The sequence below is a fragment of the Cottoperca gobio genome, chromosome 22 (assembly GCF_900634415.1).
Source record: "Cottoperca gobio chromosome 22, fCotGob3.1, whole genome shotgun sequence".
NCBI classification, from domain to species: Eukaryota; Metazoa; Chordata; class Actinopteri; order Perciformes; family Bovichtidae; genus Cottoperca; species Cottoperca gobio.
The window spans coordinates 12,812,740-12,836,502 of record NC_041376.1 but is presented as its reverse complement, the minus strand read 5'-3'; the positions used below and the strand labels follow the sequence as shown (position 1 = coordinate 12,836,502).

At 39.7% G+C, this 23,763-nt stretch overlaps 4 protein-coding genes across 8 annotated transcripts; all 4 read left to right on the top strand.

Annotated features, from left to right (window-relative positions):
* The first annotated feature begins 2 nt into the window (after positions 1-2).
* On the top strand, positions 3-2,778 carry zbtb8os (zinc finger and BTB domain containing 8 opposite strand). Of its 3 annotated transcripts, XM_029460816.1 has the most exons (8): positions 53-198; positions 461-534; positions 722-746; positions 951-1,072; positions 1,171-1,253; positions 1,417-1,469; positions 1,757-1,793; positions 2,196-2,778. In XM_029460816.1, exons 2-8 carry the CDS (start codon positions 507-509, stop codon positions 2,280-2,282), a joined length of 435 nt encoding a protein of 144 aa, XP_029316676.1. In that variant the 5' UTR covers positions 53-198; positions 461-506; the 3' UTR covers positions 2,283-2,778. The 3 variants fall into 3 exon arrangements, with proteins under 3 accessions (XP_029316675.1, XP_029316676.1, XP_029316677.1); XM_029460815.1 differs by lacking the exon at positions 461-534 and having other exon boundaries at positions 3-198; XM_029460817.1 differs by lacking the exon at positions 53-198 and having other exon boundaries at positions 474-590.
* Positions 2,779-6,781: 4,003 nt separating this feature from the next.
* On the top strand, positions 6,782-12,236 carry LOC115027578 (KH domain-containing, RNA-binding, signal transduction-associated protein 1-like). 2 transcript variants are annotated; one of them, XM_029460988.1, is made up of 11 exons: positions 6,782-7,121; positions 7,681-7,808; positions 8,285-8,401; positions 8,504-8,650; positions 8,789-8,913; positions 9,079-9,340; positions 9,478-9,554; positions 9,647-9,708; positions 9,852-10,026; positions 11,802-11,859; positions 11,944-12,236. In XM_029460988.1, the coding sequence occupies exons 1-9, from the start codon at positions 6,980-6,982 to the stop codon at positions 9,959-9,961; spliced, it is 1,170 nt and encodes a 389-aa protein (XP_029316848.1). In that variant the 5' UTR covers positions 6,782-6,979; the 3' UTR covers positions 9,962-10,026; positions 11,802-11,859; positions 11,944-12,236. The 2 variants fall into 2 exon arrangements, with proteins under 2 accessions (XP_029316848.1, XP_029316847.1); XM_029460987.1 differs by having other exon boundaries at positions 9,852-11,859.
* A 1,329-nt stretch (positions 12,237-13,565) lies between these two features.
* Positions 13,566-18,183, top strand: tmem39b (transmembrane protein 39B). The gene is given in 10 exon segments (XM_029460646.1): positions 13,566-13,750; positions 14,418-14,576; positions 14,578-14,615; positions 14,765-14,984; positions 15,173-15,256; positions 15,529-15,683; positions 15,902-16,235; positions 17,322-17,509; positions 17,599-17,719; positions 17,805-18,183. Coding segments are annotated over 9 exon segments (1,467 nt in total). The 5' UTR covers positions 13,566-13,750; positions 14,418-14,483; the 3' UTR covers positions 18,039-18,183.
* A 1,424-nt stretch (positions 18,184-19,607) lies between these two features.
* On the top strand, positions 19,608-23,678 carry ccdc28b (coiled-coil domain containing 28B). 2 transcript variants are annotated; one of them, XM_029460474.1, is made up of 6 exons: positions 19,608-19,838; positions 20,871-21,310; positions 21,558-21,727; positions 21,932-22,086; positions 23,147-23,169; positions 23,294-23,678. In XM_029460474.1, the coding sequence occupies exons 2-6, from the start codon at positions 21,075-21,077 to the stop codon at positions 23,346-23,348; spliced, it is 639 nt and encodes a 212-aa protein (XP_029316334.1). In that variant the 5' UTR covers positions 19,608-19,838; positions 20,871-21,074; the 3' UTR covers positions 23,349-23,678. The 2 variants fall into 2 exon arrangements, with proteins under 2 accessions (XP_029316334.1, XP_029316333.1); XM_029460473.1 differs by having other exon boundaries at positions 19,608-19,854.
* Positions 23,679-23,763: the final 85 nt, after the last annotated feature.

Genomic DNA, 23,763 nt, shown 5'->3' with positions numbered 1-23,763 from the left:
ATGACAGCTTCCGGAACGCCCTTGTCTACATGTTGTACAGTCTATGGTTGTCACATGCTACACACTGAAATTTGTTTTGGTCATCTTTTAAACAGTTGAACAAACTTACAGACACAATGGACGACCGTGAGCTAGACCTGACAGAGGCACAGAAAGCTACCAAGTCAAAATACCCGCCAATCAACAAGAAGTATGAATGTAAGTCTGAAGTTATGATAAATAATGTATGTAGCTTAGCTCGTTTACTTTACTTCTTAAAACTCTTCATAAGCAGTCTCCAACGTTAGCTAACTGTAGTTAACGTTATGTTTACGCTCTAATTAAATGAAAACGTGTATTTGAACGAAGTGACATATGCAATAAATAGTTTTTGAGTATTATTATATCTGAGTTTTGAGTATTATTATATCTGATGGTATTGTACTATGATTCAGCGGCATACACCATTTCCTAATTGCAGATGCCACTTTAAAGGGATAGGCCACTGTCAATCACCAAATTTGGAGATGCATGAGTACTTCCTGGACATGAATGGTTTGAAAAACTAATCTGAAAACTAAAGCCATCAAATAAATGCAGTGGAGTAGAAAGTAAAAAATGTCAAGTATAAAGTTGCATTAAATGGAAATACTCAATTAAAGTACAAGTACCTCAAATGTGTACTTGAGTAAATGTACTTGATTCACCACTGATCATGTCACCATGTGTTTTCCTATTACAGATCTGGATCATACAGCAGATGTACAGTGAGTGTGTTTTGATATCTTTGTCAAATCTGTTGTTCAGTAGTCATCATTATTATATTTGCTGATCTGAAGCTATTGTACTTGCAAGATTCTTGCTGTTCAGAGTTGTATCCTCATGATTGTTTGCATTTTTTGTAAGTCGTTTTGGACAAAAGCGTAAGCTAAATGAACTGCAATGTCATGTAATGTAATCTCTCTTCCAAGAATTCACTCCTGGGGAAACTCTCTAGAGGAAGCCTTCGAGCAGTGTGCCATGGGCATGTTTGGCTACATGACGGACACTGAGACAGTGGAACCGCTTGATACAGTTGAAGTGGAATCTGAGGGTGAGGGCACGATCAACCTTTTCTATACCTAGATCAATAATGCTGCTTCCAGATCACCTACATTAAACTCCATGCATACTTTTTTCCCTTCTCAAAAGGTCATGACATGGAGTCTCTTCTTTTCCACTTCCTAGATGACTGGTTATACAAGTTTTGTGCAGATCTCTTCTTTGTTCCCAGAGTGAGTGTGTTGGTCAGTTATGGTGCACTGGACATTTTTTGCGTAACATGTATTTTGATTTGTGTTTGATAGACAGACTATGTAAAGATCTTCTTTATTAATTGAGTATTTATTTTCCTATGTAATTCTCCTTACACAATTATATGTTGCATCTATCCAATAGGAGGTCAAAGTTTTGAACATAGACAGAATACACTTCAAGATCCGCTCCATTGGGTAAGTTTTGTTACCTCTTTACATTCAACACGAAAGGATGGGATAGTGAAAAATTGTTGTTGATACCGGAAGCTCCCAAAAGCACACTTTTACTCCAGATTTGAAAACTCATGTTTGCCCCTCCCCAAAGCCTGACCAAAGTCTTTCTGTAACACCCCCCCTCCCTCCCCCTTAATCTTTTTTTTTTTATTGTTATCATCTTCCACTATCCAATCTTATTTTTCTATTTTATTTATCTCCTTTTAAGATGCTATCTCATACTTTCATTTTTGTTTTCTTTATTAAAGTTGGGGTGAAGAATTCTCTCTGGTAAAGCATCCACAGGTAAGACAGTGAAGCTTTGAAGATTTGTATATAGTAGAATTATTAAATAGTACAGGGCTTTACCTTATGTTATTATTATTATTATTATTATTATTATTATTATTATTATTATTATTATTATTGATGTTGTCGACACTTAAAAAAAGAATAATATAACTTTAATAAGGGTGGTGATGGCCTAGTGGTCCAGTGGTACGCCTTCCAAACAAAACACTAGGTCGGGAGTTCAATACCAGGCTGCCACCAGTGTACTTAACCCTGAGTTTCTCCAGGGAGACTGTCCCTGTAGTTAGTTCAATGTAAGTCGCTCTGGATAAGAGCGTCTGCTAAATTACCTGTAATGTAATAATAAAAGATAAATATATAGTATTCTAACGGTTACGTCCTGTCTTGTAAATCCAGGGAACTGAGGTGAAGGCCATCACCTACTCCGCAATGCAGATCCACGATAAAGAAAAAGCAGAGATATTTACCATCATTGATATCTGACCATACGTCCAGATGCAGACCACACTCCTCCTGGTTCAATGGAACTGGAATATCTACTTGGCCAATTTAAGTGGCCTTTTACTTAAGGCTTGTTCAACTTGTTCAAATTTGTTCAACTTGATTTTCTACATGTGAAGTGCACTGTTTAATGGAGAATTTCCCAACATTTCTTGTTATAATGGGTGCATACAGTACAGTGCAAGAGCTCTCTGATAGATTACAAATTGGTGATTTGACACTAATATTTTTATAATTTGCATTATTTCACAAAACCGTGGTAATTTACTTAAAGCCACAATTGAAAAGTAAAACAATTTATTCGGTCATCCCAGTTTTGCTTGAAATGCTTGTGCAAATTCTTGTTCTTATTTATCACAAAATTGATTGTGTTGATGCCTTTTTAATAATTGTAAATAAATCAACAGATTATTTATTTTTTCTGCTGTGGGGTTGATTAAATGGTTACTGGTACTTAAAATAAAATCTTGCTTTTAAATATTTTGTGGTGTTGGTAACATTCTGGAGGACAAAGCGTCAGAAGCTCCAACTAGAATTGCATATAAAAAAATAATCCTAACTGTAAATATAATAAAAATAAATGTAATGTACTCTGTAAATGTAAAATATACATTGTTGTCATTAACACTAAGTTATTTGACACACAGACATGCAGTCAGGTATCAAATGTGTATATGTGTTGATTTCTACACTAGCACTTAAGCTAAAGATACATTGAGGACTTCATTATGTGTGTCTATGCCTGTTCAGAGACTATGTTATTTTAAAAAGCAGGATGCTTTAATAAGTCCACATAGAAAAATAGCTGGGGTTTTCCTTTTGTAGTATATTGGCTGAATGACAGTGCAACAAACTAATTTCTTAATTAAAACAATATGATTTTGCCATAATGATCGTATACTACACTTTCTGCCATGTATCTCAGCTGGACCTGTTGTGCCCTTATGCTGAATACATGAATGCACCACTAATATCCAGTATTAATCCACTAACCTAGCTGGGTTATTTTTTGTTTGTTTTACCTAAAGGCAGGAATAGAACAATAAGACCTAATGATGATCACAGTAAATCCTGGGCAGTAAGATGTCAAACATTACATTTTTGTGAACTAGATAAAAGAGATTGTTCATGTCCAAGTTTGTGACTTTGCCAGTCAGTTTCTCAAAGCTGATTTAGAAACGTGCAGGACGTAATAATAGAAAACCATATTAAATTGTTATGTAGAAGAAAAAAAAGATAGAAATGCTTCGGTGTCAAACCAGTACAAGTACATGTAAAAGTAACTAGTAACTAAAGCTGTCAAATAAATATAGTGGAGTAGAAAGTACAATATTTCCTTCTGAGATGTAGTGGAGTGGGAAAGTTGTGGAAAATAGGTACATTTACTCAAGTGCTTTACTTAAGTACAAATGTACTTTCCATTTGATGCTTTTACTATACTTATACTACACTATATCTCAGAGGGAAATCATTATGCTCTATGCTTTATGCGTTATGCTTTATGCTTTATAAGTTATGGGTTATGCTTTATGCTTTATGTTTTATACGATATTCTTTATGCTTTATAAGTTATGCGTTATACGTTACACTTTATGCGTCATGTGTTTATGCTTTGTGAGTTATGCTTTATGCGTTATGCTTTATGCGTTACCATGTATGCATTGTGCATTATGCTTTATGCTTTATGCGTTATGCGTTATGCGTTAAGCTTTATGCATTATAAGTTACGATACTTAATCTGTTACGCGTTACGCTTTATGCGTTACACTTTATGCGTTGCACTTTATGCGTTACACTTTACGCGTTACACTTTATGCTTTATGAGTTATAAGTTATGCTTTATGCGTTATGCGTTGTGCTTTATGTTTTATGCGTTATGCGTTATGCGTTATGCGTTATGCTTTATGCGTTGTGCTTTGTGCTTTATGCGTTAAGCTTTATGCGTTACGCTTTTTACTTTATGCGTTATGCTTTATGCATTAAGCTTCATGCGTTACGCTTTATGCTTCAGGCGTTATGCTTTATGCTTTATGCGTTATGCTTGATGCGTTATGTTTTATTCTTTACACTTTATCCGTTACGCGTTACGCTTTATGCGTTACGCTTTTTGCATTATGCTTTATGCGTTATGTTTTATGCTTTATAAGTTTAGCTTTATGCTTTATGTGTTATTCTTTAGGCTATATGCGTTAGGCTTTCTGCGTTAGGCTTTCTGCGTTAGGCTTTATGCGTTAGGCTTTCTGCGTTAGGCTTTATGCGTTAGGCTTTTTGCTTCAGGCGTTTTGCTTTATGCTTTATGCTTGATGCGTTATGTTTTATGCTTTACGCTTTACGCTTTACCCGTTACGCGTTACGCTTAATGCGTTACACTGTACGCGTTACGTTTTTTACGCGTTAAGCTTTATGCTTTATGCTTTATGCGTTATGCGTTACCCTATATGCGTTGAGCGTTAGGTTTTATGCTTTATGTGTTATGCGTTACGCTTTATGCGCTATGCGTTACGATTTCGCCCGTCTCCGTCCATCCCTCTCCTCCACGCCTTCATCACCTCCCGTCTGGACTACTGTAACAGCCTCCTCTATGGTTAAAAAAATCATCAATAAAGTCCAACACATCCAGAACTCCGCTGCCCATCTTCTCACCCACTCCTGGACCCGTGACCACATCACCCCGTCCTCTACAAGCCCCACTTGCTCCCCAGATCCTCCTCATGACCTACAAAGCCTCCATAACCTGGCCCTCTCCTACCTGACTGACCTCCTCCACAGACACACTCCCATCCGCACCCTCCGCTCTGCTGCTGACCTCCTGTCCCTGTCCCTCCCCCACCAGGGAACACTTTTCCCCTGTAAAATATCAACTTTCCGCACAGTCATTAACCAGAATGCCGTTGTGAAAGTTGAAAGCGGCGGTGAGTAGCATACAGGGATTATAGTTGTGTTTACATTATTAAGCCGTTTTAAATTGATGACATTTGAGCCGAATTGAAGATTGTATAAAGTATTGGAAACAGGTTGAACAGTCATATTCTAAACGGCATGTTTGTCTGCATTTAAGCAAAATTAACTTTAAATATCGATATTTTTTAATGGCGTCTGGCACAAGTTTGAAACGGCACAGACGTTAGCTAACGTTACGTTTTAAAAGGTTGTCATTGTATCTTGCCCTGTGTTGTGTACAGTCCGCCATGCTGGATCTGGTACCCAGTACATAGCCTACCTGTCAACCCTCCCGTTTTTCCCGGGATTATTCCGTATTTTTCCTTCTATCCTGCTGTCCTCCCGTTTAAATATTTTCCCGTAATTATCCCGTATTTTTAACCTTTCAAAAATAAAAATAGGCCTAATTTAAAGTGTACAGTGGTAAAGTAGCCTCCGGTAGAGCAGGTGGCAGTATTATGTTTAACTTTAGCTGAAAAACGTTATCCGCCAGTAAACACACAGAAGAAGAAAACAGGAACAATAACACAGAAGGTGAAGACGAAAACATATGGATGAGAGTCAGTGAACGGGAGATAAATGGGGACGCAGTTGTACCTGCCAAAGAAGTTAAAACGTTATGCAAAGACCTGAACAAAATGGGAGGAGACCTGCCCTTATTTAATAAAAAGCAGAGTCGGGCAATCTCGTGCTTTTTGTAAAGTGTGCCATTCAGATGTTAGCTTTGCACACGGCGGAAAAAGCGTCCAAGCACAAGCACGCGCAAGAGGCACAAAAACATACACGGTCTACTTGGCCAAAGAAGGCATAGGACACAGTAACTTCAATGCACTTTGATAAAATACCGACCATAAGGGGACTATTAACCTAACAATAGGTTAATTGATTGATAAGTTGATTGTCAGAAACTAATTGACATTATTCATTAATGATGACCATCACTAAAATATGTTCATTCTGTGAATTTGCAAAATTGGTTTATAAAAAAACACTGTTTCAATTGACCCTGTACAAGGGACCCACTATCCAGGTTAGCTGATACGAAGGCTGTTTGAGGTAAACAAACTGTATGTGGGGACAAGCAGGGAAAGACAGCCATCCCATTGTGCCAGTGGCAGGCAATCTAAACCCAACACCCTCTCCACACAAAAATGCACACCCTAGCTGGGCTTGTAGACCTATGGCTGATGCATGAGGCAAATACATGTTTAATACAGATAAGTAGTAAATATATCAATCATATTCCAATATGGTACCAGTGGTTATTTGGGAAAACATACAACTGCTTCAGTTTTTTCATTTTCATGATCCTGGCCTTGATCTGACTGCCTTTGTTAGAGTTGCGTTAATGTCTGATAATATAAATCTATTTAACAGGATTGCACTATTGGTAGTAGCAACCACTATTAATATGAACCTTGACAAAAAGGGGCCCACCACTGGGAAGAAAATAAGCAGAACAGAGATGCAATTTGCTCATCCGAATTTTACGCTCCGATGACGTCACTGTCTCCTCCCGGTTTCTTCCTCCCACCTCACTGAAATGCAGCTGCGCCATTCCTCCTTTGTCCATTGAAGAGAAGCGACTTGCAACGGAAAGATACAGGGGGCTTTGCAACGTGACCGTTAATTGCACCGCAGTCGGAAACAACGTTTTCTACACAGTTGCCGTTTCGTTGAAGGCGAAGCTTACAAACCGAGCGTAGCTGCGTTCGTTGATTTCACCGTGTTAGTTTATTATGAGCACTTCTGAGCCCGCCATAGAGTCAAGCCCTCAGAAGAAAATCAAAATGGAAGACACCAAATATCTGCCGGAGCTCCTGGCAGAGAAGGACAGCTTGGATGCGTCGTTCACGCACGCCATGAAACTCATTTCTGCAGGTAATGATATCGCTATCTTATCGAGACAAACAGACCAGCTAAAGGTAGCATGGCGCGAGGCCTGGTTTCTTTTCTTTTTGTGAACGAGCCTACAGCGACCGACACAGGCCCGAACAATGGTGTAATAAACACGTGGTTGTTAGCAATGTGGGTCAAACCCTCTTCGTTGGAAAAGCACCAGGTTCTTGTTAATTCACTAGGCATTTAATGTATTGGATATAATATATTATGTGTGAAATGATCAGGTCACGCTTATTCCACATTTTACTGAATAGCTTCAAATCTACTCGTTTTTGCAAGGCGCTTTAATTATGCATGTCGCATATAATGCATATAATACATAAATGCAAGTGGCACAAAATATAATGGTGGATGATAATCCTAGTGTTTGCTTTTGGTTAAAAATAAATCGGAGGGGGGAAACGATCCTCGATCTTGACCGGTTTGCATATTTCAATCAACGGAGATGATTTTTGACGAATGCATTTCTAGGTGTATCGCCAGTTGTTCGTTGCATCCGTGTATGCCACGTTTTGAAATAATTTCTTTCTGCCTGCAGAGATTGATAGGATTCAGAAAGGTGAAGCCAAGAAAGAGCCAGAGAAGGAAATTTACCAGGACCTGTTTGCTAACAAGAATCTCAAACTGAAAGAGCGGGTACTCATTCCTACCAAGCAGTACCCTAGGGTAAGTGTTTCTCATTCAGGACTTGACTATTGGATGCTGTGCTTATAGTGACTGGTCCCAGTGGGACTTAAATCAATTCTGGGGTCAAACATGTAAAGCTAGTTCAGTTATCTCCCTCAATGCTGTGGCCTAAAATGTATTCATCCTTTGCACAAGTGCATGTCTGAGTGTTCCTTAGTATCTGACTGAAGCGCCTCTCTTCCTCCAGCTTTGCTGTACCCGAATTAGTCAAGTCATGCGGCTAGTGCCCTACTAAGCTGGTTTCTGCATGATTAATTTTGCAGTAGTCTAAAAAATGCTGCCTGGGAAGAGGGGGTTGTGGCAAGTCGTTTTTTGTGTGTTAAATTTGACTACATTACTGGTTTCATGTTAGAATACACTACTATTGCCATATTAAATACCTGTATTCTGCTTCTCTTATGTAATGGTAACACGCATAATACAATGTTACAAGTTTATGTATATATTCCTTGCAGGTTAACTTTGTTGGCAAGCTCCTGGGACCTCAGGGCAGCACAATCAAGAGACTCCAGGAAGAGACTGGTGCAAAAATTTCAGTCCTAGGAAAAGGTTCCATGAGGGACAAGAATAAGGTATGTGTGGAAAAGTTATTTGCTACACGGTTACAGGGTGTTACCCGGTATTATAATGTTTTGTAATATTTGTTCTAATTTTGAATTTCATATGTTTATCAGGAAGAAGAGCTGAGGAAGGGTGGTGAGGCCAAATATGCTCACCTGTCCATGGAGCTACATGTGTTCATTGAGGTGATGGCACCCATACCAGAAGCCTATATGCGCATGGCTCATGCCATGGAGGAGGTCAAGAAATTCCTTATCCCGGTACGTTCCCAGGAGAACCTCTTGCGCCCCAACTAGTGTCTTTTGTGTACTTAACGTTTGCGTTCCAGATATGCAACAATTTCTCGTCTGGCTACCTCGGGGGAATGACGTGCATAATTGACTTTGTCTCTTCTGTAGGAGCCCGGTGAGCACGACCCGTACATGGATCCTCACTTTTTGAATGGATCACAGGATGGTAGCAGGGGGCGAGGTGGTCACCTAGGAAGAGGCAGAGGTGGACCACCTGGTGCTGGAGGACCAAGGTAGGAGCCTGAACCACAATGACACTAACTTCTACCACAGCACATTGTCATCGGACAAGCAACGTACTGCATTGTGCTAATACTCTGTAGCAGTCTGTTTTGCTAGTTTCTTGTATCAGTTTTCTATGTTTGATTGTATTTTTCAACCTGGCTAATTTTCCACAGGGGACGAGGGATGCCACGTGGGGCACCTCGAGGAGCAATGCGTGGTGGTGGACCACGGGGAGGATTGGGACGGGGCAATGGTCATAGAGGAGCACCATCTGGCCGGGGTGGACCACCTTCTGTTCCAAATAGAGGAGGCTCAGCTCCCCGCTCTAGACCCCCTTCAGGAGGGGCTCCAAGGATGCTCCCTTCTGCAGCCATGTCCCACCAGCAGGGTCCTAATTCAGCATCACAGCCCAAAGCTGATGGCTATGAGGACTATGTAAGTCCTGGTTCCTTCTTTTCACATGTTTTTGTATCTAAGTAGATGGTCGTGATCTCTCGCTCTGTGCATTGTAGATTCCGTATTGTTGAAAAAAATGACTCACTTTATATTGTCTAATGATCTTGTTCTTTTAGTCTTCATATGACGAATCCTATGCAGAGCCTGCCTACGAAGGATACGATAGTTATTATAATCAACAATCTGCACCTGCGTAAGTCAAAATTAAGTTGGTTGGCTTTATCTTGCCCATTAAATCTTGACTGTAATTGGAGTACTGTATTGACACTTCTTTACTGCCCACAGAGATACTGAGTATTATGATTATGGACACGGAGAGGCCCAGGATACCCCATATGAGCCTTATGGTAAGATTTATAAAATTGGCTTCCATTGTGCGTGTTCATGTAGCACACACTCACTCACTGAGAACATTTGTGGAGCCCTGATTGGACGCCCTGTCTGCCTCACTGATGTGTTGTTCCTGTGTCTCCTTTCTGTCTTTCTGCAGCTCAAGATGAATGGGACAACTCATGGTCCAACTCTGGGGCTGGAGGCAAAGCCGCCGCGGCCCGGCAGTCGAAGGGGTCGTATAGAGAGCATCCCTATGGCAGATACTGAACAGCTACTGGTAGAGAGTTGCTATTGCAACTGTCTCCGATTGTAACTCCCTGAACTTTTCTAAAGTAATTTCCCTCTCGTTTGTTCCCTTTTTTTATGGTTTATTTTATTTTTTTTAACTCGGTAGAGAAGTTTTGTTGGATGTATCATAGCGTGCCAGAGGAGAAACACGAAGACAAATTTTTTCATTGTTTATCTGTTTCCATTTAATGTTTTCAGTTTAGTAGTTGGCAGGTCCTAGTGACAACCCTAACAACAAATGAAAAAGAGTAACATTTTAGTGATATTTGATGGTTATGCTTTCAGTTAATTGTTCCTGAACAAAATATGATTGTGGCGATAAATTCTTCTCACGTAGGCTGCATTTTAAAAGTCCTTCATGATTGGACAAAAATGATTCATAATGCTTCATAATGCCTCAATGTAACTTCCCTATAACGAATAGAGCAAGTCGCAAACTCAAATACAACCCTGAGCCGTTGTGATAATAAACAAAAGTCTTATATATTTGTTTATACTACAATACAAATTTAGTCTTGTGTGAAGTCCTAAAATACTATTGAAACCCATTTGACAAAGAAAAATGCTTCTATTTTTGCCACACAATTGGTTTATGTTCTGTCGGGAATATTACTTGCAAAATCAACGCTGATTATCGACTAATTCTTGTAAAGCTTGAAGGGTTAATAATCCTTGCTGTGTGAGAGGAAGGCTGCAGCCAACTCGATATTTTGTACATAACCGTAGGACAACTGTGTATGCTTTAAGCCGTGCCGTCTCCAAAATGCATAATGCTTGTGTACCTTTGGCTAAATAGGATACTAAATATATCCCAAAATGTTTTTCTGCAGTGCGTGTTTCAATAAAGTTTCTAGTTTCTTTTTAATCAATCTAAACATGGTATTTTGCCTTTGTTGTACCAAAGGAATGCCTTCAGTTTGTGAAAGTGGTCCTCAGTGGTTTCTCAACAACGCTGAATAAGCTGTATGTATACACGTCAGCCTGACAAAAAAACAAAAGCAGTGTTTTGACAATGAGCTTTATCCTCTTCGTCTGTCTTCAAAACTTACCTAAATGACACTTGTAATGTCACCTTCAAAATAAAAAAAAATAAAGCTCATTCCTTGAGATAATGTGCTGCCAAATACATGTTTGATTTGAGAATGATATAGTGCTTGAACATGTATTGTCATTAACCTTTAGTTAGTGTATCTATTCAAGCTCTCGAGAGCAATGTATCTTCAGCCCGCTTGAAATAACTGAATTTCAACAGTATTTCAAATCAAGCTTGCAGGGATCTTACTTGACTTTGATGCAAAGTCATGCTGGCTGGTTTTTATAAAAGAAAAAAATCGCAGAGGAGAGGATTCTAAAAGCCTAAAGATCGCCACAAGAAGGTAAAACTAACCCCAACACTCATTTGTTAGATTTTTGTTTTTTTTCTGTGCAAAACATCAAGTAATGCAAGTCATCAAAACATATCAAAAACATTGAAGTACAAAATTATGCTATCTGTAGTTTATTTCCGAGCAAAATAAGGCGTACAAAACAATCAGAAATGGTTGTGATGCAACTCTTGCTCAAATAAAACCCATAATGGTACACTCATTTCATTCAATACTTACCAATTTCCATCTTGATAATTTCTGTAGAAATGTAGATTAATGAAAACTAGTAGTTGCACTCAAAGCATTAAAATATCCCATTGGTGGACAAAAACCTTTCAGCTTGAGTTGCATGATACTTTTGTAGTATAAAGTTAGTTTTGCATGAGTTATTATCCACTGTGTGCACATCGGCAATGTTGTGTCCAAGATCTCATTTCTGTTTCTCTTCTTAGGTGGTCAGAAAACTAGATGCAGTTGACTCATTGAACTCCAGTTTCTCAGGCTTTCATGGTCAGTGGAAAAGATACTGCAGATAATTGTTGTTCTTGAATTTAGCTGTTGACATTATTAAAATCCTCTTTCTGTCTTTAACAGGTCCGTTGAAAGTCCCTGGAAAGAGCAGAGGCCTCGCAGTGTCTGAGTCTGACTGCTTCTTTGTAAATACTAATCCCTCGAGGGATGTGTCTGCTTTTAAGAAATGCAGAAGGAGCTTTCTCTCACTGAGAAAATGCTCAAGTCTACTGAATTTTTACTGTAGCAAAGAAATAACTTTTTTTTTAAGTGTGCTGTCATGGATTTTTATTGAATGTACAGATTTACAATCGTTTTACACAAGACATTTTAATTGCCTTTTTTATGAAAACAATAAAGTTTTTTTTAATGTAAAATGTGTTGTGTCTTTGATCAGATAACCAAAGTCAAATATCTTTACCATGCTGTTCAGTCTAATCTTGCATTATAAATAGATCTTATTTCTATTTACTGTATGCTGGTTTGGGCTTAATTCTGTCCCTTTTCACATGCTACTAAAACAAACTATTGTAGACCTGTTTAGTCCATGCACAATTCAGATGAAATGCAATGAAGAAGTGAGGAGTTTGGTAGATGCATGCATGAGTTTTACACTACATACCGCACTATACTATTTGTTAGGTTGCACATTGACAACAGGGTATTAATACACCACCATATCTGAACCCGAGGTGGAGAGAGGGTCTTGTGCTGGGTAAGAAGAAGGGGTCTAGAGACCAGATAGAAGATACAACCTTACAATTCTGATCTGTGTCTTTTGAATTGGCAAAAAAAATCTTAATGTATTTCCACAGCACAAAACTTTTCTGGAAGTATTTGATTCCACATGCCTTTCCATAGTTTATACATTTATAAGTCATAGCTAAAGTGAGCCAATAGAGGGAAAAATAATAATGGCGGTACAATGACTTGGTACAATCAGTGCACAGGTTGCATCAAACACTTTCTGATACACAGTTGCTGTCCCAAATAAACGTGTAAGTATATTACCTACAGGGTTTGGTAGTAAGGGATTACATGTAATTAAGATAACATAATAAAAATATGTAACTATCATAACCCCAGATTACATTTTTTTTAAAGAGCAATTAGAGTATAGTTACAATTGTTGACGATTGCTTGATTATATTTTGGATTATGCCTTTAAAATATGGCAATTTTATTAACTTTTTTTTTATGACATGCTATTAACTCATGAAAAGCGCTTCTGACAGATGGTGTCCTCCATGTGGTCATTGATTAAAAAGCAGCAGCAGCAGAAATGTACACCAAAGAAACAGTTTGTACCAGTGCTGTTTATGTAATGGTAATTTGATTTGCAACTGTAAATGCTAAATACGCTAATGCATTTTATTTGGATTTAGATGAAGCTTTGATATGTTTAAAGAGAAAAAAGAAAATTTGTGGAATTCAAATTTGTGTGGTTGCATTCAATGTTTTTTAGTTTGAAGTGCATTATTTATGTTTACTTTTGAAGTAATCCAAAATAATTCAGGTTTGATAACATTCTTTTGTAATCCAATGGATTACGTCACTAATTACCAAAATGACCATTTAATGTATATTCAGTAATTGACGGCAATGAAAGTCATCTGACCCACCCCTGGCTACCTACACACATTGCTCTCCCTGTTGTTGCGGCTGTCTGAGTTTTGGCGGAATGTCCCTTTAAAGGACTCTCCTCCCACAGGTCGCTCATATATCCGCGCCCCCATCTATCAGCGGCCAGTTTCACATCAACAATGACTGTCTTCGCTGATTTCAATGGAAAACACGCCAGTTTTTTAATAAACATTCTGAAAATGTATTGCGTTTAACTTGTTACCTATGCATCAGAGCAGCGTCTGACACACACCACACACTGCCGCTGGTAAGCTTACATTCATCTTGTCGAGCCTGTTTGGTAGGTTGGTTTGTGAGCTAGCTAGCTAGTCAGAGACACTGTTAGCCTAGGCCTCAATCTTTGTATTTAATCAAGCATGTGTGTTGGCGGACAGATCGGGGTCCTCGCTCATTGTCCAGGTCCACGTTGTGTTCGCCCTCTGCCTCGTGTCTCGGGCTGAAACGGCTCTCGTGAGATATTTGACCCGGGAAGAGAGCAAATGATGTTGCTACTTAGCTAGCTTGTAATGTCAGCTTCCGCAAAACTTACACCATATTAAAAGATGCTACGCTCCTAGTTGTTTATGATGCATATGTACGAGGGAGCATTTTTGCACATCTATTTGGTTTTGCATGCGCTTTGATTGGCCATAAAATATTAATCTGGCAAATTCGTGTTGTTTGTTATGACTGCACCACTCCTTTCATTATGTCTTGTGACGTATCCAAACACTGACTAAAATAAAACTTATATAACTGATTGATGCTGTGCCAGTGAATTCTATCCTATGTAATACATGTCACAGACTTGATCTAAGTCATTGTACACCCATTAGTCAACTCTATTATTACATGTTTGTTGGATGTTCTAGATCAGCCTTCTCAATCACAGTGCGTCTGACCTGCCCCCCTTTTTGTTTTGTTTTTGTTTACAGGCACACTGAGAGAAACCATAAAACCAGACTCATAGCTGGGAGAAGTGAGCCGTGGGTGTGTCTGCGATGGCTGGTGGAAGGAGAGGGGCGAACCGTTCCACGTACTGCAGACCTCCACTAAGCAATGAACCCGGCTCGGTCAGCAATGGCAACCACTCCTACCAGCTCCCCGGTCACAGGGGTGCGATCTCGTACAAGGTCAGCTCTGATGTACTGCCGCAAAACCCACATTGTGAGAGTTAAGAAATGGTCATTGCAGCTTGAGAGTTTGAAAGGATTTTCTGTCATCTCATTGTAACAGATTGATATACGTCATAATAATAAAAAAGGCATTGTTTTGCCTGCAGGAATGGTTCGGGGACATGCATGTCCAGCCCCCCCCTGGCTGCGCAGACGGTGGTCCCGCTGAAGCACTGTAAGATCCCCGAGTTATCTGTGGATCGTAACGTGTTGTTCGAGCTCCATCTTTTCTTCTGCCACCTCATCGCCCTTTTTGTCCATTACGTCAACATCTACAAGACCGTGTGGTGGTACCCCCCCTCACACCCCCCCTCACACACGTCACTGGTGAGTCAGCTACTGATGATCCTGTTTATTATGGTTATTGGGTATTATTGTCAGCAGTCAATTTGTTTTATTTGTATTATTTAGCGATTCTCTTTCTGTTGATGGACTCATCGTTGCAGCTCTAGTGCTTTAGGGCTGTGTGTATTTATGTTGACAAAATAATCCTGAATCAATCTTATTATTTACAGAACTTTCACCTTATTGATTATAACATGCTGGTGTTTACAATCATCATACTGGCCAGGAGGTTAATTGCAGCAATTGTTAAAGAGGTAAGAATTCCTTTTTTCTTTGGCTTCTACGTGTTCAGAATTGAGCTTTTGTCTCTTACTTGTGTTTGCACACATTCAAATATATATGTCACAAGTCACGTTACTCTGTATTTGATGCAAGGGGTCCAAAGAAAACCGTGTTTACAAGCCTCAGATGCATCCCTGCGCTCATTTTTCCTGCGCTTTTGTTTATATTCACATCTTTTGATTGCGTTTGTTTTTTTGAATAACACTGTATTAATGCTTTTGATTATTGTATCTTCGTCCCCCAGGCATCACAGAGTGGGAAACTATCCTTCCCTCATTCAATCTTTCTTGTGATGGCTCGGTTTGCTGTGCTCACGCTGACCGGCTGGAGCCTGTGTCGCTCCCTCATTTACCTCTTCAGGACATATTCTGTCCTCAGCCTGCTCTTCCTCTGCTACCCGTGAGTGTCCTCTGGGAGAACAGAGAGGTTTTTGAGCCTGTTTTTTTTTACACAAAGATACTTGAAGCCATTTGTTTTAGGTTTTTAACACCAGAACAGACTGTTTGTTTATCACATATGTTTGTATTAAAAGTGACAACATTTGCTCAACCAACCTAGTAGTGTTGCTGCAGGGCTTTAGGTATTGTTAAGGTTAATCGTATTGTTCTTTGCTGCAGATTCGGGATGTATATTCCATTCTTCAGGCTGAGCTGTGACTTTCGGCGAGCAGGTCCGCTCTCCCCCATTGCCAGCATCGGCTCCAAGGAGGTGGGCAGCGTGGGCCGGGGAAGGGACTACTTGACTGTGCTGAAGGAGACGTGGAAGCAGCACACTAGCCAGCTGTACGGAGTCCAGGCCATGCCGACTCACGCCTGCTGCCTCTCCCCGGATCTCATCCGCAAGGAGGTGGAGTACCTGAAGATGGACTTCAACTGGAGGATGAAGGAGGTGCTGGTCAGCTCGATGCTCAGCGCTTACTATGTGGCCTTTGTACCAGTCTGGTTTGTCAAGGTAAGAAAATATCTTCAAGGAATACTTCATCCCCAGAATGATCATTTGTGTATCAATTACCCCGTTCCTTAAATGTTTTGAAGAAATAAAAAATGCTTCTCGCATCCCTCACCAGTGAACAAAGAATCCAAACACAGAAAACATATTCTTGATGAATTAAAGTAAATGGGGCTGTGTTTAATAATAATAATAATAATAAACTTTATTTGTATAGCACCTTTCATACAATAATTGCAGCCCAAGGTGCTTCACAGCAAAAACATAAAAATGAGTACAAGATTAGACAGAAGAGCATTTACAGTACAATAATCACTGTTGATGTAAATGAGTGTGAAATAGAAAACCACATTCATCACCATTCTTGTAAATATTATAAACTATCAGAGCCATATTTTGAAAGCATGAGATTAACAATGGGCCCCTGTGGCCTTTCAACTGGTTTACTCCCTTTGCTACCCATTAGTCTCCGTCAACTTCTTTATTTACTTTTTTCGTCAGTGTCACGTTTAATGTTTAATATTCACAGGCCCGCTGCTCGTCCGTGCGGGTACTGTTTATGCGGAAGTGTTTAAAGTAGTATGGTTTTAGTGAAAATGAATCAGAAATCCTTTATTTGTCATCTACGACGGGGACAGTTACGTTGTTACAGCAAAGAGAGTAACAATTAAATAGAATAAAAACATGTTTGGGAAGTAGTGAGCGTATTACTGGATCAATGAGACTTGGAATACAGTGCACGAATTGTGTGAGTTAAACATGGCCCCCATTTATTTTAATTCATCAATACTTTTCTCCATTTTTGGATTCTTCGTTGACCGTGGAGGCACACGAGAAAAACTAAGTGCAACTGTTGCAAACTTGGCAACTTTCTCGCTAGATTTAGCCACTTTTGGAGCGAGAGCTACTTTAACTGGAAAAGAGTCGGCAACATGGGGCTGGGTTTTTTCAGTTAGTTCATTTTAAAAAATCTAGTTTGCTCCTGCTGGCTTCTCCAATGTTACCTACCCAAGCTTTAATTGTGACGTTTTAAGTATTAACTTCATCATTTAAAACTCTTTAATATCGTTCTCATTTTTCCGCCCTCAGAGTACACAGTATGTGGACAAGCGCTGGTCTTGCGAGCTGTTCATCCTGGTGTCAGTCAGTACGTCAGTCATCCTCATGAGGCACTTGTTGCCACCTCGATACTGTGACCTGCTTCACAAAGCTGCAGCGCACCTGGGCTGCTGGCAGAAAGTAGACCCCTCGCTCTGCTCCAATGTCCTTCAGCACATGTATGTACTGCTCATGGTTTATTACTGGGCTTTAGGTCCATTTGGATTTATTAGATTGAAATTTCACTCTGCTTTCTCTCTTTGCACAGATGGACAGAAGAGTACATGTGGCCACAGGGAGTCCTGGTTAAACATAATAAGAACGTCTACAAGGCCATGGGTCACTACAATGTGGCAGTACCATCAGACGTGTCACATTATCGCTTCTATGTGAGTTCTAGATTAACATGTCAAATATTTGCTTGCACACACTTCATCTGATGACTGACTACATCACGTCTCTTTCCCTCTTTAGTTCTTCTTCAACAAGCCTTTACGAATATTGAACATACTCATCATCCTGGAAGGTGCCATGATATTCTATCAGCTCTACTCGTTGATATGTTCAGAAAAGTGGCATCAGACGATATCACTGGCTCTGATTCTCTTCAGCAATTACTACGCCTTCTTCAAGCTTCTCAGAGACAGAATAGTCCTAGGAAAGGCATACTCGTACTCAAACAGCCCATCAGACCAGAAAGTCAGTTAGACTTTGAGTTATTATTCGTCGCATTAACTTTGGAACAACACAAACATGCCTAAGAGCTCTGTATTTTTTCTACAAACTGCATTTTGTGTCACTTTTTTGTTCTGATCTGCCATAATAAAAAGAAATATTTTTGTATTACTTTAAAGGTTTGCTTTAGTATTTTTTGATTTTTCTTCTTGATATCAGGCTATATAAAGTGGTGGAAAGTAACTAAGTACATTTACTGAAGTTACTAGCTACTTTGCAGATTCATATTATCAGATTATTAATACAAAATATGAATCTATTTAAATTGACTAAACAACCAAATAAGTAGTATTAGATTTTGAATACAGGACTTTTACTTGTAACATTATTTTTACACTGTGGTATTGCTACTTTTACTTAAGTGAAATATAAGTGTGTATATATCTGACGTATATATTTGAATGTGTACAAACACAAGTAAGAGACAAAAGCTCAATTCTGAACACGTAGAAGCCAAGAAAAAAGGAATTCTTACCTCTTTAACAATTGCTGCAATTAACCTCCTGGCCAGTATGATGATTGTAAACACCAGCATGTTATAATCAATAAGGTGAAAGTTCTGTAAATAATAAGATTGATTCAGGATTGTTTTGTCAACATAAATACACACAGCCCTAAAGCACTAGAGCTGCAACGATGAGTCCATCAACAGAAAGAGAATCGCTAAATATTTCTGATAATCGATTAAACCTTCAAGCAAAAATGGCTCAAATATGGAGATTTACTTATTTTCTCTGTTTAATATCTTTGTTGGTTTTGGACTGACGAAAGAAGACATTTAAAGACATCACGTTGGACTTTGAGAAACTGGGAAGGACACGTCGCTATTTTCTGACATTTTATATTATTATAATCTAGAAAATAATTGGCAGATTAATTAATTAATGAAACTAATGAGCAGGATATGAAAACTTCCCTGACTGGCTATGTAAATAAAATAAAATAAAAAGTTTCACGGCAGTGTATGCTGATGAAGGGTAAGCTCCAAGTTCATTATTATTATTATTATTATTATTATTATTATTATTATTATTATTATTATTATTATTATTATTATTATTATTATTATTGTCATGCACTACAATTACAGTAAAGCTGTCATTGGCAATGAAATCTTGGATCCCTCCAACAATGCTCGAATACGTATTAAAACATAAAAACATCAGCAAAATGATATACAGGGCTACAATGTAATCAAATAACATATAGAATAAAGTCATCTAAATGTTTGGTAGACAGTATTGCTAAAGGATAAACTGAATGCAAATTAAATGTAAATGCTTAATGAGAAGAAGGAAACGAGGTGGAGGTGTGATTGTTACAGAATTGTTTGTAGTATCTTCAGGTGCAGAGTAACTGCAAAGGCAAACCCTCCAGTCTTTAATAGAAGAAGGATATTTGCATTATCAGCTGATCAGTGTTCAGCAGTACCCAGCATGCTGTTCGCGGCACCTGTAAAGTAAACAGTGATAATAACCTGCAGGGCTGCTCCTCTCCTGGCACACACCCCCCCCCCCCACACACCCCCCCACACACCCCCACACACACGCACACACACGGGCGTACTGGCCCTTTAAGACGGATAAAGAGACAACAGCCCCGCACGAGCCGAGCGCATCGATACCGCGTTTACGTTTCACCAGTGATTTACACCAGTGCTGCCTGCAGGAGCAACTCAGCTCCATTGTGGTTAATAAATGTTAATTCATATGCAGTGTATTTAAACGTTTTTTAAATGGCGGGAGGAGAAATGTGACGCTGGTTTGCTTTCTGGTGCGTAATTGATTCGGTAAGTCGTATTTGTGTCATTTTCGTAGACGATAAATGTGTTTACACGTCTTCTTCTACACTGAATTTAACACTGTGGTGTAACAAACTGTTGTCTCCATGTTTTTCTGATAACAGCTTTTCTACAGGGTTGATATAATCCAAGTAAAGAAGGATTTCAGCGTATAAAGTTGCCATTGTGTATTACTGTAGTGGCCATCTTTGGATTCCACTTTGAACGGAGGCTGACGTAGTGTTGGGAGATAACAGCTATTCTCAGTGATTTCATCCCATTGTCATGGGACCAAGCGTTGTTTAGGCACACTGCCGATACCATATATATTTATATATGTAGTTATATCACTGGGCCTAATATACAAAACATGTCTAAGTGAACAACAAATGAGGAGCCATAAATATTTGTATTTATTGCTGTTTTTATTCTGGTCACTCACTGAATGTAAATAGATATGGCTTAGACCTTTTCAAACTCCACTATCCTACTATAGGGAAGTCTCAATAACAATGCAGTATATTGATTTTCTCCTTCAGCCATTTGTCTGAAAGCTGTGTACATTAGGTCCATTTGTATAATGTGCTGCTCTCAGGACTCATGTTACCCATCTGTGCATTAAGCCATTCCTGTAGTGTAGCTGCTTTAGATTTCTTGATCATTTATGTATCATATATTTGCTTTGTTTGGTTGGAAAATGTCCTTAAGACGTAATGGAGAGGATGTTCTTGAGTTCACACATATTCTTTCCACTTTGAGGCGCCTCTAAAAATATCTTTCTAGGCCCTTGTTTCACGCCCTGGTTCTACACCAGGGAAACATTAAGGGAAAAATAAGCAAGAACATTTCTTCCATTTAAAACTGATCTAAATCACATTTATTTCTAAGAAAGATTAATCCCATTTGGCAGGTAGATTATTGCTTTACTCTTTCTCACGGATTATTTAGATCCGACAGATGTATTGTTGTGATAACCTGCAGATGCTGTTATAGCATCACTAAATGCTTTTTCTCTTTTTTTGCAGAGTGGAGAATCCTGAGCTGCAGCACTCATTTTGGCACAGTCAGACTCCTCCATCTAAGCCTTTTTCTCAGGGAGGGGAAGACTGCTGGTTTTTTGAACTTCCTACCTTTGTTGCTTCAGCACGTCCTATACGCCAGGCTAGACAGTGCCCCCCCCCCCCCCCCCCATTTTACTGCAGAGAGCTTAACTTAAAAGATAAACAATAATGGAAGACAAACGCAAGAAGCGGAGCCCTAAGGTGTCTCTCCCACAGCCTCCTCCTCCCCCCATCAATCCCCGCAAACTTCCCGTCCTGCCTGCCAGCAAAAGTGCCACCTTCTCTCTCGGCCTGCCGCAGCCCCCCTCCCCCAAGAACAGAGGCAAGTATAAGCGGTCCATCGGAGCGCCAGGACAGCCCAAAGAGGTGTTCACAGTCGTCGTAGCTCCACCAAAGACCACCAGGTTTGTGTCATGAAGTAACAGGAAAATCCTCCAGAACACACCAGTAGTTCTTTGCCTTTTTTATGTCCCATCATTTCATTCATGAGGTTATTTCACCTTGTGCATTTAACACAAGAAAGAAACAAATACTAACAACTTACTTTGTACTGTATGCTTGTGATTAATCAGTTAAAGGCTGGATTGTCTTTTTTTAAATGTTGTGTTCAGTTACAAAAACAGATGACTGTTTCTGTTTGTTTTTCCTCAGGCCTCACAAGGAGAAGCCCAGGGCCCCCCAGCCTGCAGGGCCCAGTAAAGTAATTCAGTCTTCCCCCCTGCAGCACTCCTTTCTCACAGATGTCTCAGACGTGAGAGAGATGGAGGGAGGCCTCCTCAACCTCCTCAACGACTTCCACTCAGGCAAACTACAGGCTTTCGGTAAGATAACCTCGATTAGAGAGGCCTCCAAGGGAATATTCTGTTACGGGCTGAAAATAAAGCCAGTTGAAAAGAGGCTTTGTGTCACGCATCAAACTGAAATAAAACACCCGGGGCCATGAAAATACTTATGACTTTGCTCTAATCCTCCTGCAAACTTTGTGCCTTTTTTTTTAGAAAAGTTACACTTGTCTTGTTTTCTAGGCAAAGTGTGCTCCTTTGAGCAGCTGGAGCATGTGCGTGAGATGCAGGAGAAGCTGGCACGACTGCACTTCAGCCTCGACAGCCATGTGGAGGAGCTTTCGGAGGACCAGAGGAAGTGTGCCTCCGACCACAACCTGGAGCACCTGCTCTGTAACGTAAGCACAAACCACAGCAGCACAAAGGTCATCCTGCTCTGTGTTGTTTCCTCTGATAATAAAGAGACACATAATCGCACCTTTCACCTGGTCATTAACCTGTATCAATTTCTGAAGTCGGTGCATTTAAATTGCACTTTTTGAATGCTAACGCTGCCCCCGGAATGACTAGAAATCATGTGTTTATCGTTGTCTCTGCCACTGTGGACAAACCACAGAAACATCATGTGACACTAAAACTCTCCACAGAAAGTCTAGTTTAGTTGGTTTCACTGTTCACTGAGGCTATGGAGTAAAATAATTATACATTACAGTGAATTGTGTCACCATTTCACCTGTGACACACTTAAAATAACAATGACACCCTCCATTAGATTGATTCTCAGTTTTTGATTAATGTACAGTAAACTTATTTATTTTAGAAGCCTCAAGGGTCAAGAGAGTACGGCATTTATCCCACGTGTGCAGTGTTAATGAGTTAAGCTCCTGTGATGAGTATATTGAATCCACCAAAGCGATTCTTTCTGTGAACCTTCCAATAAAGCAGATATGCCCGTCTGAGATTAGTCAGTGTTAAAATTGTTGTACGCTCTCCTGAGTTTCTAGTATGTTTTTAAATGTTAAATATTATTCAGCACAAACAGCGACGTGTATTCCAAGAAAGCCTTGAACCAGTTTCTATTGTTAGCATGTTGTGTGGCTCCTAGTTACGACCGCCTGGGGCTGGTATGCTCTCTGAGGGGAAGTTGCGGTGCTATATGTGTGAGAGGTGAGAAAAAGCCTTCAGCTCATTACAGATACTGCTGCCAGGAGTACTTGCTAGCTGTAGCAGCGGTACTGGATACGTGCGTCTCAGAGCAGATGAGCTGTGAAGTTTCCTTTGTGTGGATAAGAGTGGAAGTTGACAAGTTGCTGTTGTAAACAATGTAGTCCGATGCTGGGAGTTTAAATCAAATATTGACCTGACACACATGCTGTTATGTAATATGATCACAGTTAGTGATTAGTGTATTGCAACATCATGCTCTATTTTTACCTATTTGTTCATTTATTCCTGCAGCTGGAGGAGCTCAGCACCTCGATGTATCCTTTCCTAATTGAATATTATTTATGGGAATTACCCGGCACTCCAGGCGCAAATTCTGGATTTAAATTTGCTTTTAGTTCAACGTCCCTCTGTGTGAATCCTTAATATGTCCGCGTTCAGACAAAAGCTCCACTTGGCTGAGAACCAGGACCTGCCCAAGACATCTGGTCCCTGATGAAGTGAGGTGCGGAGGATGGCGACCACACACTCATCTTCTCCCAACATCTAGCCAGCGCAGGTTGCCATGGCATTGATCCAGCTGCCTTAGTAACGGAATGGAAAGATCCACAAGAAGAGGAGGAGCCATTTTTTGTTCCATTTGGTCGGTGGAGCAGAGAGAACAATAAAGTGACTGAAAGCAGCAGAGCATTAAATGAACTCTCAACCAAAACCATAAACCCCTCATTCATGGCACAAGAAATGACCAGAGGTTTTACAGAACAGTCGCGTTAGATTAAAAAAAAAAAAGTTGTGTCGAAGTTTTCAGCATGTTCTTGGCACCAACTAACTTGGCTCCAGTCACTAGTGACATCATTTGGGAACAAATACTTGAGAAAGAAAAGTTATTTGTGTTCCAATTTCCATCAGAA

Excerpts from the sequence above, each read along its gene's own strand:
- zbtb8os (XM_029460815.1), top strand. The coding sequence starts at position 117 with ATGGACGACCGTGAGCTAGACCTGACAGAGGCACAGAAAGCTACCAAG. Across the intron at positions 1,254-1,416 it reads ATCTCTTCTTTGTTCCCAGA|GAGGTCAAAGTTTTGAACAT; the intron begins GTGAGTGTGTTG and ends TCTATCCAATAG. Across the intron at positions 1,794-2,195 it reads CTCTGGTAAAGCATCCACAG|GGAACTGAGGTGAAGGCCAT; the intron begins GTAAGACAGTGA and ends TTGTAAATCCAG.
- LOC115027578 (XM_029460988.1), top strand. The coding sequence starts at position 6,980 with ATGAGCACTTCTGAGCCCGCCATAGAGTCAAGCCCTCAGAAGAAAATC. Across the intron at positions 7,809-8,284 it reads CTACCAAGCAGTACCCTAGG|GTTAACTTTGTTGGCAAGCT; the intron begins GTAAGTGTTTCT and ends TATTCCTTGCAG. Across the intron at positions 9,555-9,646 it reads AATCAACAATCTGCACCTGC|AGATACTGAGTATTATGATT; the intron begins GTAAGTCAAAAT and ends TACTGCCCACAG.
- ccdc28b (XM_029460474.1), top strand. The coding sequence starts at position 21,075 with ATGGAAGACAAACGCAAGAAGCGGAGCCCTAAGGTGTCTCTCCCACAG. Across the intron at positions 21,728-21,931 it reads AGGCAAACTACAGGCTTTCG|GCAAAGTGTGCTCCTTTGAG; the intron begins GTAAGATAACCT and ends CTTGTTTTCTAG. Across the intron at positions 22,087-23,146 it reads TGGAGCACCTGCTCTGTAAC|CTGGAGGAGCTCAGCACCTC; the intron begins GTAAGCACAAAC and ends TTATTCCTGCAG.